General features: G+C 42.9%; 1 protein-coding gene across 1 annotated transcript in view; it reads right to left on the bottom strand.

Moving 5' to 3' along the window:
* LOC129105266 (plexin-A1-like) overlaps positions 1 to 17,737 on the bottom strand; it is a 186,626-nt gene that overhangs the window by 8,145 nt on the left and 160,744 nt on the right. Inside the window, 9 exon segments of the mRNA XM_054616196.1 lie at positions 1,396 to 1,492; positions 1,907 to 2,010; positions 2,468 to 2,627; positions 3,054 to 3,200; positions 6,220 to 6,286; positions 9,163 to 9,419; positions 11,231 to 11,373; positions 14,577 to 14,811; positions 16,011 to 16,154. Of these exon segments, the coding sequence (XP_054472171.1) occupies positions 1,396 to 1,492; positions 1,907 to 2,010; positions 2,468 to 2,627; positions 3,054 to 3,200; positions 6,220 to 6,286; positions 9,163 to 9,419; positions 11,231 to 11,373; positions 14,577 to 14,811; positions 16,011 to 16,154 (1,354 nt within the window).

Below are 17,737 nucleotides of genomic sequence, written 5' to 3'. Positions count from 1 at the left end.
CTCGCTGTGGGTTTTGAACTTGAGAAGGCAACGGTGTTATTAGATACATATGTTCTGTTAAGGTATGAAGCCCAAAGCTTGGTGCCAGTTTTTGGTTTTATTAAAGTATTATTCATTTTGTCTTAATCACCACTTCAAGGACAAGTATAACTTAATAAGTTAAAGTATAAAAATACATATGAATAATAAAAAAAACCGAGCGGTGGCTACAGAGAGAAAAATCTCTGTGTAAAGTTAAAAACATTTCTGAAAGGTGACAGCTCCTTCTACTTTCATGTCACTCTTTCATTTCAGAATAAATTTGTCTGTCACTCTCTCTCTTGCTCCCCACCCTCCCTCCCTCCTTTTGTTGGACAGTGATCCCCTATTTTGTGACACGGAGCATTACGCTCTCAGTTTGAATGCTTGTCACTTCCGTGACAAAGCAGGAATGGATTGAGAGGTTCAAAATGTCAGAAGAGAACGTGAACCATGGAAGTAAAGAGTAAGGGTGGTGGGGGTGAAAGTGAGTATTTATGTGTACGTGATGGTGGCAGATCTCAGGAACACAGTTACTGTATGCCAGAGAAGGATTTACAACACAGAAAAGAGAAATGAAAGAAGTGATGGCTACCTCACACCCAGCATTAACAATGTGCCTGATGATATCTGGATTGTGTCTAATTTATTTCTGTAAAATGCATCTCCATCAGACAATTTCCAGAAATGCAGGTTAATGTTCTTTTCACAAATGCACACTGTCAATTGCTTGATTTTTTTTTAAACCTTTAAGTACATTTGTCGGACATTGTCCATTGGCGACGACTGCATTGGACCTCACAGCTACACTCTGCTGTGAGCAACCAGGACCTCAGCTGTAGAAATGGTTTATTTGGTTGTCTTGGCTTCTTTTTATTGGTGTAATTCATTAGAAGAATTTACACGTGGATTTCAAATGTTTTTTCCCTACACTTCACTATATCATCACCAAAAAGGCATGCAGAGAGAAGCGAGCAGCAATGAAGAGCTTTTCAGTAAAGGAGCTGGACAGCCAGCAAGCCGACTAGGCACCAACACAAAAACAGTCACTCTACTCAATGTCAAAATGTGCTGCTGACAGCTGTCATGTGTGTCATCCTCTGTGGAATGTATGATGGGAATTGACAAAAAAAAAGGGAACTTGGTTGAAAAGTTACTACGCCACTCATTGTGTGTACATTTGATTTGTTCATTATTTAAAATTTGAGATTAGTTTCAGGTTAAACTGTTTATAAAGTTTTAAGGAAGGGAGCAACAAGTGAACTGATATCTTGTTAGAAATGCATTATCACATATAATGAAATAAGGGCACACATACAAACACCTGCACACACAGATGTACACACACACACAAAACACACACACCTTCTTTCGTACCGTATCTGCTGAGGGACTTGGTGAATGTGGAGGAGTTGGAGATGTTGTAGGCTGAGTTCTGCTTAGGCACCAGGGCAATCACTGAGCCATCTGTCACCTGAAACAGGATTTTTAAAATCAGTTAGCACCGCACAAATTGTCCAGCAGCAAGATTAGTCTTAAACCACACAAACAGTCACTGCTACTTTACTTTTCAAATTGAAATATACCAGAAACAATACATGAATTCCAAAGCAACAATAATGTGCAACCTATTCAATGAGTTGTTATTTTTTTAAACAAGACACCAAGTATTTGGTTGAGTTTATTTGACAAAATACAGTAATAAAAATACAAGTGTATAAGACATTGTCAGGGATAACACAACAAAGTCCAGTACTTATTAGGACATGGGTCCTATTGAACCATGAGTTCATCCTTGCGATAACAATATGCAGACAGACTTTCAACGTCCAAAGCAGGGAACACGATAAATACGAAGTATCACAGGATTTATGTTGTGCTTGAGTACCTGGTAGTGAGCCAAGGTGTTGAGTCTCTTCCAGTCATTGTCTATCTTAGTTGTGACATCCTCGTCCTGAAGGATGATGCGAGCCATCCTACCCTGCCGCCATTCTGTCACAGACAAAAAGGAGATACAGGTAAGGTTGTATACGTCTGTTTAACATCAGGTAATACGGAGAGAAATGGGACATGAATTGCAAAGATACACTAATTAAAAATTCCCTGCTCCAAACAAAAAGATAAGTTGCTGTGATAGAGGATGCAGAGAAGAAATTAAAAGGGTTACAATGCCTAATCTTAGTCACTTTTAGCCTAACTTGAATTTAATTTTTCTACAAAATCACTTATTTTCTCCAGAGGTGCCCCGGCTGTTTCAGAGAGCCCTTGAAACAATTCCTCTTTGCCACCTGTGGTAGTGCACCTGTGCTCGGAGTGTATACTTGGTGTGTGTGTGTGTGTGTGTGTGTGTGTGTGTGTGTGTGTGTGTGTGTGTGTGTGTGTGTGTGTGTGTGTGTGTGTGTGTGCGTGTGGGTGTGTATGTATGAGCAACAGTTTTCCTTCTCCTTACCCAAGTCCATATCGGAGGCCTTTGGTCTCTGGGAGTACGGTGTGCCCTTGTACACGGCATCGAGAAGCTTCTCCTTCACCTGCGTCACTGTGTCACAGTTCAGGCTCTTCACTGTCACCTCCGGAGCGTTTTCATTCTCTGGGTTCACACAGTGCAGCGTCTACAGAGGGCAAAAGGCACAGGTCACATATAAACCAAGAAATCAGTACAGTCTATGAGCTGTAGGAGTTAACTATAAATGTGTGGAAGCATGACCCTTCGGGGATTTTTGACTTGCAAACCAACACTTCATACAGCAATTCACAATCAATATTCAATAACGGCAACAGTGCACATGCAGCTCTTTATTACTATTAAAAGTGTGTTTCATCAGAATCAGAGGTCCCCTTTGTGGATTTGCAGATTAGCAAAGTTGCCAACAACTGCAAAATGGTCCCGGATTTAGCAAGTAAGACTTTCCAAGAATACAAAAAAAAAATCCATTTCAATGTACTGTATCAAAGGTAATGTATGTGTGCATCTGTTTTTATTCTATGCCACCAAATGTGTTATCCAACTGTTTGTCTTCACTTCTAAGCGTACTGACCAAAGTCTTGTAGTCAATCTGCTGCCTGATGAGTTTGTCCTCGCTGAGGGAGTAGCGGGCCTCTCCTGTGATTGAGTCTATTGGTCCCTTTTCCATTTGCTGCTTCATGGCGCAGTACAGCATGAAGAGAGGCTCACCAGCACACTCCTGCAAACAGGGAACGAGAGTGATGGAAGGAAGGAAGGAAGAAGAAGGAGGCAGGTAGAAGGGAAACGAAGGAAGGGGATAGATTAAAAAAAAAGAAGGAAATGGAGAGAAAGACAGATTGTTAAAATGCGTACTTTGAATGCAACTGTGCAAAAACTCTACCTACGAAAAAGTTCACAACAGCAAAAAGTGCATAGCTTTGCTGAGTAACTCCAATTATATTTCTAATCTTCTTTAAACCAACCGCAGGCAGAGCACTAAAGGACAGGGCCATGGCCTGTGTTGGCTAATGGCGCGCTGAAAACTGACAGAAAACAACACACACAATTTTTTCCTCTTTCGCATACACACTCCAGCCTCTCCCCAGTGTTTCTTCTTTGGGGAAAAAAAAACACCCTTTGAAAATCTCTGTTTGTGTGTGTGAGTGAGCAGGAAGGAGAGCAACCATAGAAACTGTGAGAGTGAATGAGTGGCAATTGATGGAGGAGTTAATAGTAGGTTAACGACTGAGGGGTGAAAAACGCTTGGAGAAGCACTTTGGGTGTGCGAGACGTGTCAACCAGGCAACGAGCTCTGGGATGTTGGGCCCCTGACTCTCTTTCCCTCGCTTTTCCCCTTCACTCACTCGTTCTGCTGGTCTGCCAACTAAGCACTGCCTGCTTGTACAACTTCTCAGTTCCTCTTTAAAGTAGGCATCAAGCAGTGCAGGAGCTGGTTGCATCCGACCTTCAAGTAACGCCTCTAGCGAGAGCCTTATACATTTTGGCGTTCTGTTCTGGGCTACTGTAGAAACATGGAAGGGCAACATGGTGGAATTCAAGAAGAGGACCAGCTCCCAATGCAGACATGAAGGAAAATTGTTTTTTTCCTTCACTTTTCTCTTATCATTGCTTTTTATTGTAAAATAGTGGATAATCCCACATCTTGATGCATTTATTAGAATTAAAAAAAGAACACCACCTTTTGTTTAAACTGCTCACAACTCACAGACAAGCCACCTGCGAAAAAGAGTCGTCAGAGGACATTTCTTTATTTTAAGGTCGGTCAAAAAGTTTGGGAACTTCTGTGTTGCTTTGTTTACAACAAATCATTGTTACAATGTCCTTGTATTCTCAGATCTCATTATAATGGCAAAGTTATAATAAACTGGAATCACCATTTAAAGGCTTTATTCAAATCTTAATACTTTTCACTCACTATATAACTCACTTCAACGCTGTTTAACCAATGATTCCCATTTTCAAACTGTCCTTTAAAGCTTTGAAATGCCACTTGGGACAGAGGAAGCGTATTGGATGTCCTGCCCTTCGCCCTTCAGCTGGACATGTTCATGCATCATCAACACACGTCAGTCATCTCTGTGAGCTGTCAGAGGAAGACTGTGGGATAATCTAGCACTGACTGCTTCCTATGGAGAACACACCACACTGGCTGACATCCTCTCTGTCCAACAGCTCTGTGCTGCATCTCCGCCCCTCTGTCTCCTAATGGTCCATGTTTATCAAAGAGTCATGACAGATGTGAGTTTATCTCTGCTGTACTGCCTTTTTTTTTTTTACTTCAGCAACCTGTTCCAACTTTTATGATGTGTCATTTCTATTAATTAAAGTATATTATTAGGATGACAGAGCATCCTAAAACAGCCATCTGCACTTTTTACCTGAAGCAGTTCAGAACTTCTGGTGCAGAAATAGAGTGAACATGCGACCATCCTCCTCTAGGTAGATAAGTGAAATAGGGAATTTGATAAAAAAAAAAAAATGAAAACAATCTTATTCCTGTTCTCTTTGGTAGGTAAAAGCTTATTCTATTTCCTCCCTTTGAACAACTACTTGACCTTTACCCGTCTCTTTTCACACCTGGCTGAATCGTGACATTTTTCCAGGCCTTTCTCTTATATGACCCCTGAAAAGTCAGGATAAAGACAGGCACTGAATTACAGAGGTCAGATAAACCCAGGTTACTGCTAGTAGCTACAGCAAGTCTTAGCTTTTGTACTCATGTATTTCCAATCCCTCCATTCCTGACTTTCCCTTGTACTCTTCATTCATGTTTTTCATTTTAAAACCTTTTAACATCCCCAACCCTTCCTCTTACCCTTCCATAACCACCTCTGACCATTCTCATTCTACATCATTTCACCTTTTCCTGTCCTCCTCTGTTGTTTTTGTCTCGTCTATAGTTCATAATACCAGCTGTTATAAAACATCCCCAACAGCTTCCCTGGTAACCCACTCCCCTGTCTCTGAACCCAACTCTAGCTGTCAAGTCCTGAGCCAAAACACACATATTCATGCACACCAGGAACGTACAAACTCACACACAGATGTTAACTGGGACCCCCGGGGGGGTTTGGCTGGTTCACTGTCCACCAGAATGAATGCCTGTCCTGGCGAGGGTTTAAGGCCCCACCGCTAACTGATTAGTTGCGGCAATGTTATAATGTAGAGAATGCGTGCGTGAAAACAAGAATTTAGCACAGTTTACGCCTCAATAAGTCCCTCTGATTCCATATCAGAGGGAGAGGAATTCAAAAAGAGAAAGAAAACATACAGACGCAGAGACAGACAGACAGAGAAATGAGAGAATGCATTGGTGTAAGATCTGTGCTTTCCTCTTATGCTAAGCCCCAAAGCTCTGAAGGGAGATACAAACACACAGGCATGCATACACACATTCCTGGCTGTAAAAGAATCCCAGTGAAGGACACAAAGAGAGGACAGGTTATTGCGAGGGGCTACGGAGATCACAACAACATGACCAGCTGTGTCTGAACAGCGCTTCAGACTACAGTTTCCTCAATTCTGAGAGAGGAGAATTTACCACATGAAAGGCGGAGCTAAGGGATAGGTAGCCTGCTGCCTCTGCCTTATCTAATGCGGCAGCTGTGAATGTGTTTGTGTGTGTGTGTGTGTGTTAGAGAGGCATTTTTCTATTCTCAAACTGCAGCGGTATTAGTATTGCTTCAAAAGTTGTGTGTGTCTGTGTGCGTATGTGTGTGTGAGACGGACAATTTTACCTTGAGGAACTTGTAAAGCAGGAAGGTGAACCAGTTGGTGAGCATCTTTTCAGCGACTGACTCCGTCCTGGGGGAGCGATGAAGGGAAGAGTGAGAGAGAAATAACAGAAAAAGAAAATTAGTGAGTGACAGTCATAAGGATGGGAGAAAGACTTCTTTAAAGGAGCACATAAACCTTTGCACAACACCCTGGGAGGTTTTGGAGTCAGCCTAACCCGCCCTTCCCTGTTTCAAGCCCCCCCAGCTACATTCTCATGGCATAAACCAACACTTTTATCATAGGGGGAAAAGGCATTTAAGACACGCTCGCACATCAAAGAGAACACGCGGCATTATCAGTCGTGGTGCGGTTAGCCTTCAAACAACCGAGCCCTTTCCTTTGCTCTCCTTCACTCCCCCCCCATCATCACACGCAAACAAATTAATTCGGCAAAATCAAACCCCTCCATTTCTGCCATTGTTTCGAACCAACCCCCAAACACACACACACACACACACACACATTCCCCCCTTCAAGCAAAACCACTCGTCTTCATTAGAAATACAGCAATTAGTATAATTCACTAACTTCTCTCGTTAATCACAAACCTGCCGTGTAATGAGGGGAACCTCCGCACGTGCACGCTCTTCAGCACACATGTCAACAACCAGCGAATGAAAACAGAGCAATTAAAAGGCATTGTAATTAACGGACTTATTGCGTCTAATTTGTTAAACAGCTGAAACGGAGACCGGCACTAACGGTATGTGGGGGGGAGAGTGATTATTTCTCCCTCCCCTTCATCGTCCTCAGATTTACCTCCTTACTTTCCACCATCCTTCCTTTTCACATTAGGAAGAAACAGGAAGACTGCTTAATTATCCATTCCTTTTTTTCTCTTAGATAAATGGGGGATGTAGAAGAGAGCCTTCTGCTGGGGTTACTGGGTTGTCTAACTGGGCCACATTCCCACACTTCTTGTAAACATCAGTCTCTGTGTCATTAGCAAGGCACATGTGCAAAGAGGTGAAGAAAGGCTTATTCTTTTGAGAAATGACAGCGTAGCAAGATATTTTCTTATCAACTTTGCACAGAAATTCTGGTTTTTTTTATTGAAAAATGAGTAGTAGTAAGGGAATAAAATGGAAACACAGGAAACTAGGCCAATGTGCTAGTGAAACCAGTGAGGGCCTGTAGCAGGAACGAGACGTGAACTCCTACGCTTCCGCATGCCTCCCTGTTTGACTTTTTGTTTGATGTATGTGGAGCAGCTTTCCTTTTTCATGGCTGTCAGCAAAATATAGCGGATGAAAGATGAGGCAACTGGGAACGGAGGGATGGAGGACGACGGAGGCGAATACACCTGGACAGAACACGCTGTTGGCCATGTCAGGACATGATAGTGGGCGAAATGTAGCATCGTCTCATTCAGAGAAACCATGTCAGGGGTTGCTGTAGCTTTCCTGGCCAAACACATTGAGTGTGAGCCAATAGTTGGACAATCACACCAAATGCACCCGATGGAAGAGTGTAATTTTACCATAGGGGATGAGAACTCACATGGGCACAAATTATTAAGTCCTTTGCTTTTTCTGTGTTCATGTCTGAAAATCACAATGTTCTAAAGCCTATCTATTGCAGGAAAAAAGACCAAACCAGGGTGAACTTTGTGTAATAATTGCTGAGCTTATTAACGCCAGCTCCCGAGGTTGGTGTAGTTAGCAGGGACAGCGTGTTGTGACCGTACGCCCCAAGAGGGGATTGGAAAAGGCTTCACACAGGCACACTGGCTGAGAGTCATTTATTTGATTAGATTTTTAATTAAATATCTCTCAGAGGAGAAGGAGGAGAGAAAAAAAAACATAACTTTTTTTTATCATTTAATGTCTAATTCTAATTTATTTGGAGATAGGCCATTTCTCTAATTGTGTCTTTCCTTAAATACGTGTATCTTTTCCTGTCTGTCTGTCTGTCTGTCTGTCTGTATTAGCTTGTTTTTCCTTCTCTTCCTTCCTTTGCTTCTACTACTACTCTCTCACCATATTGCACCTTCCTGCATCCTTTCTATTCTTCCTTCATTCCCCCCCATGTTTCTCCTTCCATCAATTTGCCTTCAGCCAAAGTCTCCCTCAAGACATTTTGCACTCTCTTTCTGTCAATCACCAAGTCTCCCCTTCCCTCTGCTCCATCTACCTTACTCTCGTGGCCTCCTCCTCTTTCGCCTCACATTCTCTCCCTCCACTGCTGCTCATTTCCCCTTCTTACCAACCCATTCTCTCTCTATCCCTCACACTCTCCATTGTAAATCCTCCTCTTGTTTCCCTTTACATCCCCTCCATCCCTCAGAGTTCTCCCCTCTCCACCTTTCCAACAGTCTGTGGGAGAGAAAGAGGATCTAGAAGTGTGTGACTGCAGCTCCACTGGGAGTGTGTGTGTGCTCAGGGGTGTAATCCTCTCTGACAGGGACAAGGTTGAGAGATAGAGACGAGGTAACGTCACATAGGCCTCTAAAAGCTACAGTCCCACTCCCCTGCCTTCCAGCTCCATAACTTCAGCTGTACAAGAAAAAACAAAAAAACACCTGACATTCTCATAGAGCATCATCTTCTATTTTCTATCATTTTGGCATAATTTCTCTTCTACGTTAGCACCATAATGAGTATAACTATCTGCTTGGGTTTGCATGTGCATTAGCACTGTCATGACAACAGGAAGACACATAAAATAGGGAACAATAACAAATATAAAGGTTTTTGTTTGTCCTTTAGTTTTGTTGAAGGCTGAATACTCAAGGTGCCCATTTTCAGTGGGGTGCCTCCTCTCAAGGACGCCCTAAACCAGTGAGAAGTATGATAAACAAAAGGGACGTAACCTCAGACTTAAACCCCCCCCCCTGTTCATTGTGTGACATGTTTTTGTCCGAGCCAGTTTCCACCCCTCTGTCTCCCTCCCTGTTTACGTACCTCCTGAGTAAGAGCTTGGGGTGGTTCTTGCTCTCCAGGTTTTTGTCGATTAGGTCAGACAAGAGCTGTTTGAGGACGCCCGTGGCGTACTCCATCTCCCCCTGCAGCGCCGTCATGATGAGGGAGGCCACGTTGCCCCGATCTCGCATGGAGAAGGACCGCTGTGCTTCCAAGGTGCGGATGAAGGTGAGGAGGAAGTGCTTTTTGGTCAGCAGCTGGCCGAACAATGTCAGGGCCTTCTCCGTGTTAGCGGGGACCTGGAGAGGAGGGCACAGAGGTGATGATGGGGAGGAGTGTGAGGAGAGGAGGAGAGGGAATTAAAGTAGAGTAAAGGAAGCAGGAAGGTAAGGGGAAAAAGTGGACAAGAAGGAGGGAATGGAGTGCAAGAGAGGGATGGAAAGTTAGAAGAAGGGAAGATATAAAGAGAAGTGAAAGGAAAGGCGCATTAGAGAAAAGGTACAAGAAAGGAAAAAGGGCAGAAAATTAGCAGAGGTATAGAAAAGAGTGAAGTAGGGGCGGATAAAAAGGTTGAGATCAAGATGAAGAGGAAGATGTGAGTTATAGTTGAGAAATTGATCCATGAGTATGAGTGAGAAAGAGGAACATTAGATGAAGGGTATATTTGAAAAAGGGCCAAATACTCACACCTGAAGAGACACATTCACAGCATATGTATCTTCAAACACGGAAAATCAGCTTATAGGTGCACCCATAAAATAATGCTTTTTAAGGTTTTGCACTCTTTCTACCTATTATTGTCTCAATGCTCTCCCCCTTTCACAAGTTCTCTTTACCACCCCCATCCTTCCACACCCCCCACCACCGATTCTCGTCTTCTCTGAGGGAGAGAAACGGAGTCTTGAAGTGAGAATGTGAGCTTCATGCTGTAATAAGAAATTGATCTGCTTGCTAGCGCACTACTGTGGCCTGTGATTGCCTGGGCCATACAAATGAAAATCCAATGTCGCGCTACACTATCCCTTTGGAATACAGTTGATAGCGCTAGCAGATACTCCATGTCTCAGAACCCCCTCCCTGCAGCCGCCACCACACATGCATGTCAGCGGAGCGCTAGTGTGCGTTTCCATGTGATGTATCTGCGAGAGTCTAATGTATAGGGAGACATGATGGAATTACGTGTGCATGCTGCGTTACAGTGTCCACAGAGCAAGGTTTTATGTGAGTGATAGTGTTCCCTCTTGAAAAAAGAAGCAGAAGTGGAGGGGAGAGGCTTTTATTGAACGAGTGAACATTGCTATTTCAGTAGCCTCAAACAGGTTTGATCCTGTAGAGGCAATCTAGCACTTTTAACCAAGTCTTGGTGGAGCTCGAACTTTGCTCACTCCCCCAAAAAGATCCGTCCCTTCACTGCAGTACATCAAACTGGAGCTTGCCCAAAGAGTTTCTCTCATCAAAGTTATTTCTTTTTCGTACTAGATTTGGCTTAAAGCCTCCTCTGCCTCGACCACGGAGCTGCTTAAGGTGAAAGATGTTTGGTAGTGACATTCAGATAGTCCACCTCTGATATAATGGAGATTCTTATCTTACTAAATGAAGTCTCTCAAACATTTAATTTGTATTGTTTTTATTTTTTGGAGCTCTTTAATGTTAAAGCGTCTGCTAAATGACTGTAATGTAATGTAATGTAATGTAATGTTAAATGTTAAATGTTACTCCTCTAAACCCTACACTGAGCAGCCCTGGCACAGATTGAAAACTTGAAGATCAAAACAAAAAAATCTCTACTAGATTTTATGCTCAAATGTTTTTCTTCAGGGCATATTGAACTCCCAAACTTTCTGAATGCATAACAATTTTAATCACACTCCAGATTGATGAATTTGGCTCTTTTCTTATTCCCACTATGCAAAGAAGTCATTGCTCAAAACTTCTTCTTCAAAAATTTTAACGACATATACAAACAGACATTCAGTACAACTTTCATTCACTCAGTGTGTGTGTGTGTGTGTGTGTGTGTGTGTGTGTGTGTGTGTGTGTGTGTGTGTGTGTGTGTGTGTGTGTGTGTGTGTGTGAGAATGTGAGTGGAGAGCTCTCTACTGACCCGTACCTCCATCTCCTTGAGCACAGGATGGTCCTCAATCCCAGGAAAGAGGACTCTCATGGCGTAGGTGCGGTAGTCCAGAAAGGGGATTCCTGCTCCGTCCAGCTCCTGAGTCAGTTCATGGATGTCCGTCTGCAGCTCCGCAAAGGCTGCACAAAATAGAAATATATCATGAAGGTTGTCTTACTGTAACTTTAAATTTTTGTTTCAGGTGACATTCAAATTTCTGACGACACTGAAAACAGGGAACTGAGTCTCTAGTTCAGCCGTCTGGGAGAGTTCATGGGTGGCAGAGCTGAATTCAAAAGTGAATTATTTGCTCCAACATTACCCGTTTTTTATTACCACTAACGCTAAAAAAGATTTTACAGGTAATCCTATACCAAAAAGGATTACCTGTAAAAAAAAAAGCTATGGAGCAGTTAATCAAACTTAAAAAACATGTAAAAGTGGAAATAAACTCTAGAGCCCATCTTTATCTTGACTTTTACTATTCATGCCTCAATCAATATGATTTCCTGAAACGGCATGTTTGAGAGTTGAAAAAGGCAACACAGGTGAAAGTAAGGAGAAGATGGAGGCGTGTGGAGGAGTAGCTGTGAAAAGCAGCATTATGTGATTGCTCTATGCTGAGAGCGGAGAGAAAGATGGGGGGAAGAAGGAGAGAGAGGAAAGTGTTATGGTACTGAGTGGCTGGAGGGGAGTTCAGGATGGAAGTGCACACACAGGAACAGGAACACGAGCCTGAGTACACACACATTACACGCTGGAACCTCACACACATACACACACACATGCAAGCACACACACTTTTTCCTGTCTTGCCCCACAGCTGAACACATAGTGCCCAGATGATTAATGTGAGTGCATGTGTCAGTGTTTTTACACATTTTCCATTCCCTACGAGTGTGTGTTCTGACCCCGTTCTGTATACTCCAGTGGCTTCACAAGTCACATCTAGAGGGATCAAATGGGATCAAATCCATTCTCTCACTCACTTCCCATACAATAGTGCATATATTTTATTTTTTTGCTGTACTGCCTTGATTCTATTTTATAAATACGTAACTCCCTTAGGAGAAAATATCCAGCTTTACGGTTCCATTAACTCGACTGTGTGTGTGTGCCCTATAGTGTCACCCAAAATACACCAACACATGGATACACAACCCAAACAAATAACGAACCAAAGCCCAGACTAACAGATGGCTTGTGTCACCCTATCCCTCGCTTCCTATCTCTCTCTTTCTCCCTCTTTCTTCCCTTCAAAGTGACATCTTAGAGGTCACCTCTCCCCCCCTATGGATGCCTCTCCTCTGCTACATCCTTCCATCTTTCTGTTTGTTTGACTCACTCGTCCCATCCATCTCTCTCTGCATTTCTAATCAGTCTCTCTTTTCTATGCCCTGCTGCATGTCTTCTCTTCACTTCTTTTCTTTCATCTATATATTCAATATTTTTGCTATCAATTTCTGTTTGCTGTTCTCTTGGCTGGCAAAAGGGGTTCACTCCACCTATCTAATATTTTCCCCGGCATATTCTAATTATTCACTTCTTTTCACTCCATGTTGTCGTCTTACTTGTGCACCCATCTCCTTCTGCACCAAAATATTTATCTAGCATTTTCTCCCGCTATCCTCATATTAACTTCCTTCTCTCTCTCCTTTTTAAAATTCTTATTAAGCACTTTCTGCTTCCCCTTTTGTTTTTCCCTCTTCCTTAATCTTCCAATCCATCCTTCTTAAGTGCCCACCTCCCCTCCCTTTCTCCTCTCACAAGTCGTCTGCCTTATTTATCTCCCTTGCTCCGTCCCCCTCCTTCCATCCATCCTGTTGTCGTCTTCCAGACAGTGGTGACAGTGGGGGACAGACAGGGTCAGGGCACCTGGACTCACCGCCACACCCCCCAGCCAATCATTGTTTGACCCGCTGTGTGAGTTTATGTGTGTATGTGATTGCGAGAAGTTAAAAAAAATAAAATAAAAAAGAGCATGAGTGTCAGGTGGATGGATGTGAAGTGCACACACACGCACACAAAGTCATCCCCCGAGCGGATGACTGACAGTTCAAAACAGTCTGGGGCGGGGAATTTGAAAGATGGGGTATTTACCATTGCCTGAAATTCAGACATTGCCGTTTACTTTTCTTCATTCATTCAGACTGAAATTGTGTTCATGTCGGCCAATTGTTTTGTTGAACGAGGGGATATTTTCTTCTGTGTTGCCCTAACCCATCATTAGTATGTGACTTGTCCTTCCCGCAAGAAGCAGTCAACTTTTATAGTTAAAGACTTGTTTATTCGTTAACTTGATTAACAACAACCTGTACAGCCGTGTCAATCTCATGCCTTTTATATTTTTATCTTTAATGGATGTCGCTAGGTAGCAAATAAGCCATAGAGGGAGATGATGTCGTCATTTTTAAATCATACCTGCAAAACTTGGATAGGCCGACTTGGTCACTATTGCATTCATTTGACCATATTTATTGTTTTTGAGATTACTCATAAGATTACTATACCTGTCGATATCAGGTCTGAGATAATATTTAGATTTTTCTACATGTTAATGCTTGGAAGTCTTTGGACACCCCTGATAGTAACTACAGTAAATTTAGGTTGTTATATTTGAAGTTTTTTTAAAGCACTGCAACAAGTAAAGTGATCTCTTATACATATGTAGTCTGATGATCATGGTTATCAGTATTCTCCCTCTCTCTCTCTCTCTCTTTCTCCCCCATCTGCTTCTCTCTCTCCTGCCAGACAAACCAGTAACAGCATCAGTAGGCTCTCACTGGATCCATGCCGTTTCCTGCCAAATAAATGTATGCTAATGTAATGGTGTGTAAGTCTCTATGCCCCCTGCTTCAGTCTTTGCCAAACCCCTCCCCTTTTACTATGCTTCACTTTCCCACCTCTGTGCCCTGTATCTATCTAACCTCCATCTCCCCCTCTCTCTCTCTCAGTGTGGATGGTAGTGAGGCCAGCCAGGCAGCTCTCTCATGGGGTGGAGAGCCAACATCTGGTGGCTGGCTCGGATCAAAGTACTCCTCTGGAAACACACCAACACCCACACACACAGACACACAAACACACACTGCTGCCACCTAACAGCAGGGGGACAGTTGGCAGCGAGAGGGAGGGAGATATAGAGAGTGAAAGAGAAAGCAGGGAGAGATATGGATAGGACTATTGAATGGGAGTTGTGGAGCTTTTAAAGGCAAACTGCAGCAATTTACAGGAAGTTATTTGGGGACATTGGAGTTATTTGGGATAAAAAAAGATATAAGTAACCTGGGAGGTTTGAGCGGTTAGCGTCACACCTCTCTTAAGACCAGGTTTTGTCAAAACTCACCTTCCTTGCACTCAAGGGCCACCCTGGACTCTAGGTTGTCCATCTGCAGTTGCAGCCGTTTGAGGGTGCGGTCGGCATCCCGCGACTTCCTCTTGTAAGCAATCAGCACCACAATGATAACCAGCAGGAGCAAGCCGCCACCTCCTCCGATACCGATGATGGCAGGCAGAGTGAGCAGGCTGTCTGAGTAGATCTGCAAGGTCCCCGGTGAGTATTCAAAGCCTCCAACACGCACCTAGTAGATAGACACAAACAGGAAAGTTACATTATCTTGAGACTACATAAAAATAGAAAAAATGTGGGTCTGTTTGCAGCAGTATTTGGCAGGGTTCCAAGCTGAAGCTTTAAACCCATTTTCATTTAGAGTTACATGGAATAGAAAATAAATTAGCTGTGGAAATCCTAAAGATCCTACAGGCCTACATCTCGCCACAACCACTTTAAATCCAATAGTGATGAAAAAAATTCTACCAGGTGCCAGTGCTAAATCCCATATTGCATTTATACTTTAAAAGCAAGCTGTGTCGTGTTGAGCTGAGTGCAGGCCAAAACTCCCCAAAACCCTTTATATCTGGGTGGGGGGAGGCAACATCTGTGCCCTCGGGCCGTCTTTGGAACCAGTGAAACAAGTACACACAGTCACACACCCATTTGACTTTCAGCTATATCACATTAAAACAGTTCTGGCTTGCAGAACGCATGAATAAGAAAAAAATCTTCTTTTTTTTCAGTCTTTTATTCCATCTTCAAATGGCTTACGTCTAAGAAATACCAAATGGAGGAGGGTAAAAATAGACACAGACCTCTAACGCCCACTAGCCATTTTTTGGTCTCTATTGAATATCAATACTGTTCAAATCCCAGGGAGGATGCCAGCCAAAAGAGGCCGATCAAAAGCTTCTAAGACGTAAATACAGTCACAAACAGTGCCAACGGTGCAAGAGACAGGATGTGTGTGTGTGTGTGTGTGTGTGTGTGTGTGTGTGTGTGTGTGTGTGTGTGTGTGTGTGTGTGTGTGTGTGTGTGTGTGTGTGTGTGTGCTATATGAATGGGGAAGAGAAATCTAGAGTAATTAAAGAGATTTAGGTCTGATGGATTGGGGAGCAAAGAATGAGATGAATGAATAAAATAGGCAGGAAGTGGATTGACATAAAGAGGGGGGATGAATAGCACAGCGGAAACCGCAGTGAGAACAGGAGCTATAGAAGAGATGGGATGAGTAGCTGAAAGACATGTGAAAGCCAGATGCTCCAGAGGTGGCAAGGAAAGAAATCAAGTGGTGTGATGAAATAATAGGTATTTAAGATAGTAAAACTTGGGGATGGATGATACTCATTTTCAGGTTTAATCCAAACATTGGAACATAAGAAAAAAGACAATCACATAAAGGGTGGACATTCAGTAATGTAAACAAATATTAAAAGTTTTACTCACAGTGACTTTGTGTTCTCCGGTCAGGTTGGGCCACTCACACAGCAGCTGGCTCTCAGACAGGGTGAGAACGCAGGGCGTCTCCCCGATCAGCACTGTGTAGTTCAGCTTAGCATTTCCTGGGGCTGCAGGAATTAGGTTACGGCCCTGGAAACAGACACGCACATATTTCGGTTACTTACATAAGATCTAAGTCTAATGTGGGCCACACAAATAGAATAATAATCACAGAGAAAAAAGGAAAACCGATTCACGACTGATTTATGTAGAAAAAAACCCCATCCTGTTTCTGATTGGCTGGCAGGTGTCCGTCAGGTGTTCAGCCACAGCTCTTGTAAGTGGGCAAGGCACTTTAAACTGCCGGTAGCCATAGCAAGTGAACTACTGCACAGACCTGACTGATCAGGCACCAAAATAGGAGAAACCTGTGCACATTTAACTTTTCCTTCTTTGATATTGCTAAAGTTAAAAGTTGCTTGAGTTAAAAATGTAACTTGCGATAAATTAAGCCAATAAGCGATTATATTATTTGATCATTATCTGTTTGATAACCTACCCCTCCTCATCCTTACTCACTGTGCTTTGCAGAGTGGGAGGAAATAATTGCTTTAAGATCTCGATGAACGTCTAATTTCTCAGCAATTATTTTATAGGATGCCGTTCCTGTGCCGCTTATTTCTGCAATTCTTTACCCGGAGCACGGTGGGGCAATCAGAGCTTTTCATTATGGAATTACATTTAAAGATACAGGGGAGGAAGGCATGAGTCTTCATTTCTAAAACTCCACCCTGATTGGCCGAGAGAAAAAAGGGCTTTCGTTTTCCATGAAATGCTTGATAATTTTCTCTTTGAAGTTCAAGGGGAGAGGTGAAATGACAAAAGACAGCGTTGGCGGGTCGGGCAAAGCATTTATAAATGTGCTCCGGATTCTAATGCGTACTGCTTCTATGGCTCAGAGTAAACATGGCTATGAAGTCTCTTTAGAAGGTATCTGATAAGAATCGGAGCAGGTGGCATAGCAAAGCGTGGGTCCACTTTATAAACATGACTTTCCTTTGCACCTGATTTTAAAGGAGGCGTTATGGCAGATACTTTTTATTTCTTAAATGTCTCCAAACCCCAATGGAGAAAGCAGGCGAAGAAATACCACCTTTCAAGGTTGAGGCACATCTGACAGACGGCTGTGTTGGAAGAAAACTCAAAGAAAGAGGAAGGAGGTGGCCAACAGTCTGTACAGAAATGTTTCCAGCAAATCATTTCAAACAACTGTCAGCCTGTTATCGGTTGTGTTGGATGCTGACTGATAGATCGCCGCAGCATTTTCTAAAAAACTATTTGTTAGATTGAGCTTTTTAATGTTGCCTACAATACTCAACATCACTGGTATGCTGCTATCTGCTTTTACTGCTCTTCTAGTGTGTCAACTGAGCTCCAACACTCAGCTAACCTTCTTTTGTCCTGGAGTCCTAGTGAGTTTTAAGACATTTATTCCACACCTTTACAGAGTAACCTTCGATGAAAAGCTTTGATGCAAAAACTCCAACCTGACATCATTCCCTCAGACGTATGAATCATTTTTTCCCCCTACCAATGCCTGGTCTACTTTTAACAGGGGAGAGGACAGACATCAGAAATACAATGGGAAAGGTGATGCAAGAAAGGAGACAGGATGAAACACAAAAAGAGAAAAGCAAAACTAGCTAGAGACAAGGCCAAAACAGATCAGTGCT

The sequence above is a fragment of the Anoplopoma fimbria genome, chromosome 17 (genome assembly GCF_027596085.1).
Source record: "Anoplopoma fimbria isolate UVic2021 breed Golden Eagle Sablefish chromosome 17, Afim_UVic_2022, whole genome shotgun sequence".
Lineage (NCBI taxonomy): Eukaryota > Metazoa > Chordata > Actinopteri > Perciformes > Anoplopomatidae > Anoplopoma > Anoplopoma fimbria.
This window is presented reverse-complemented; position numbering and strand designations above follow the sequence as displayed.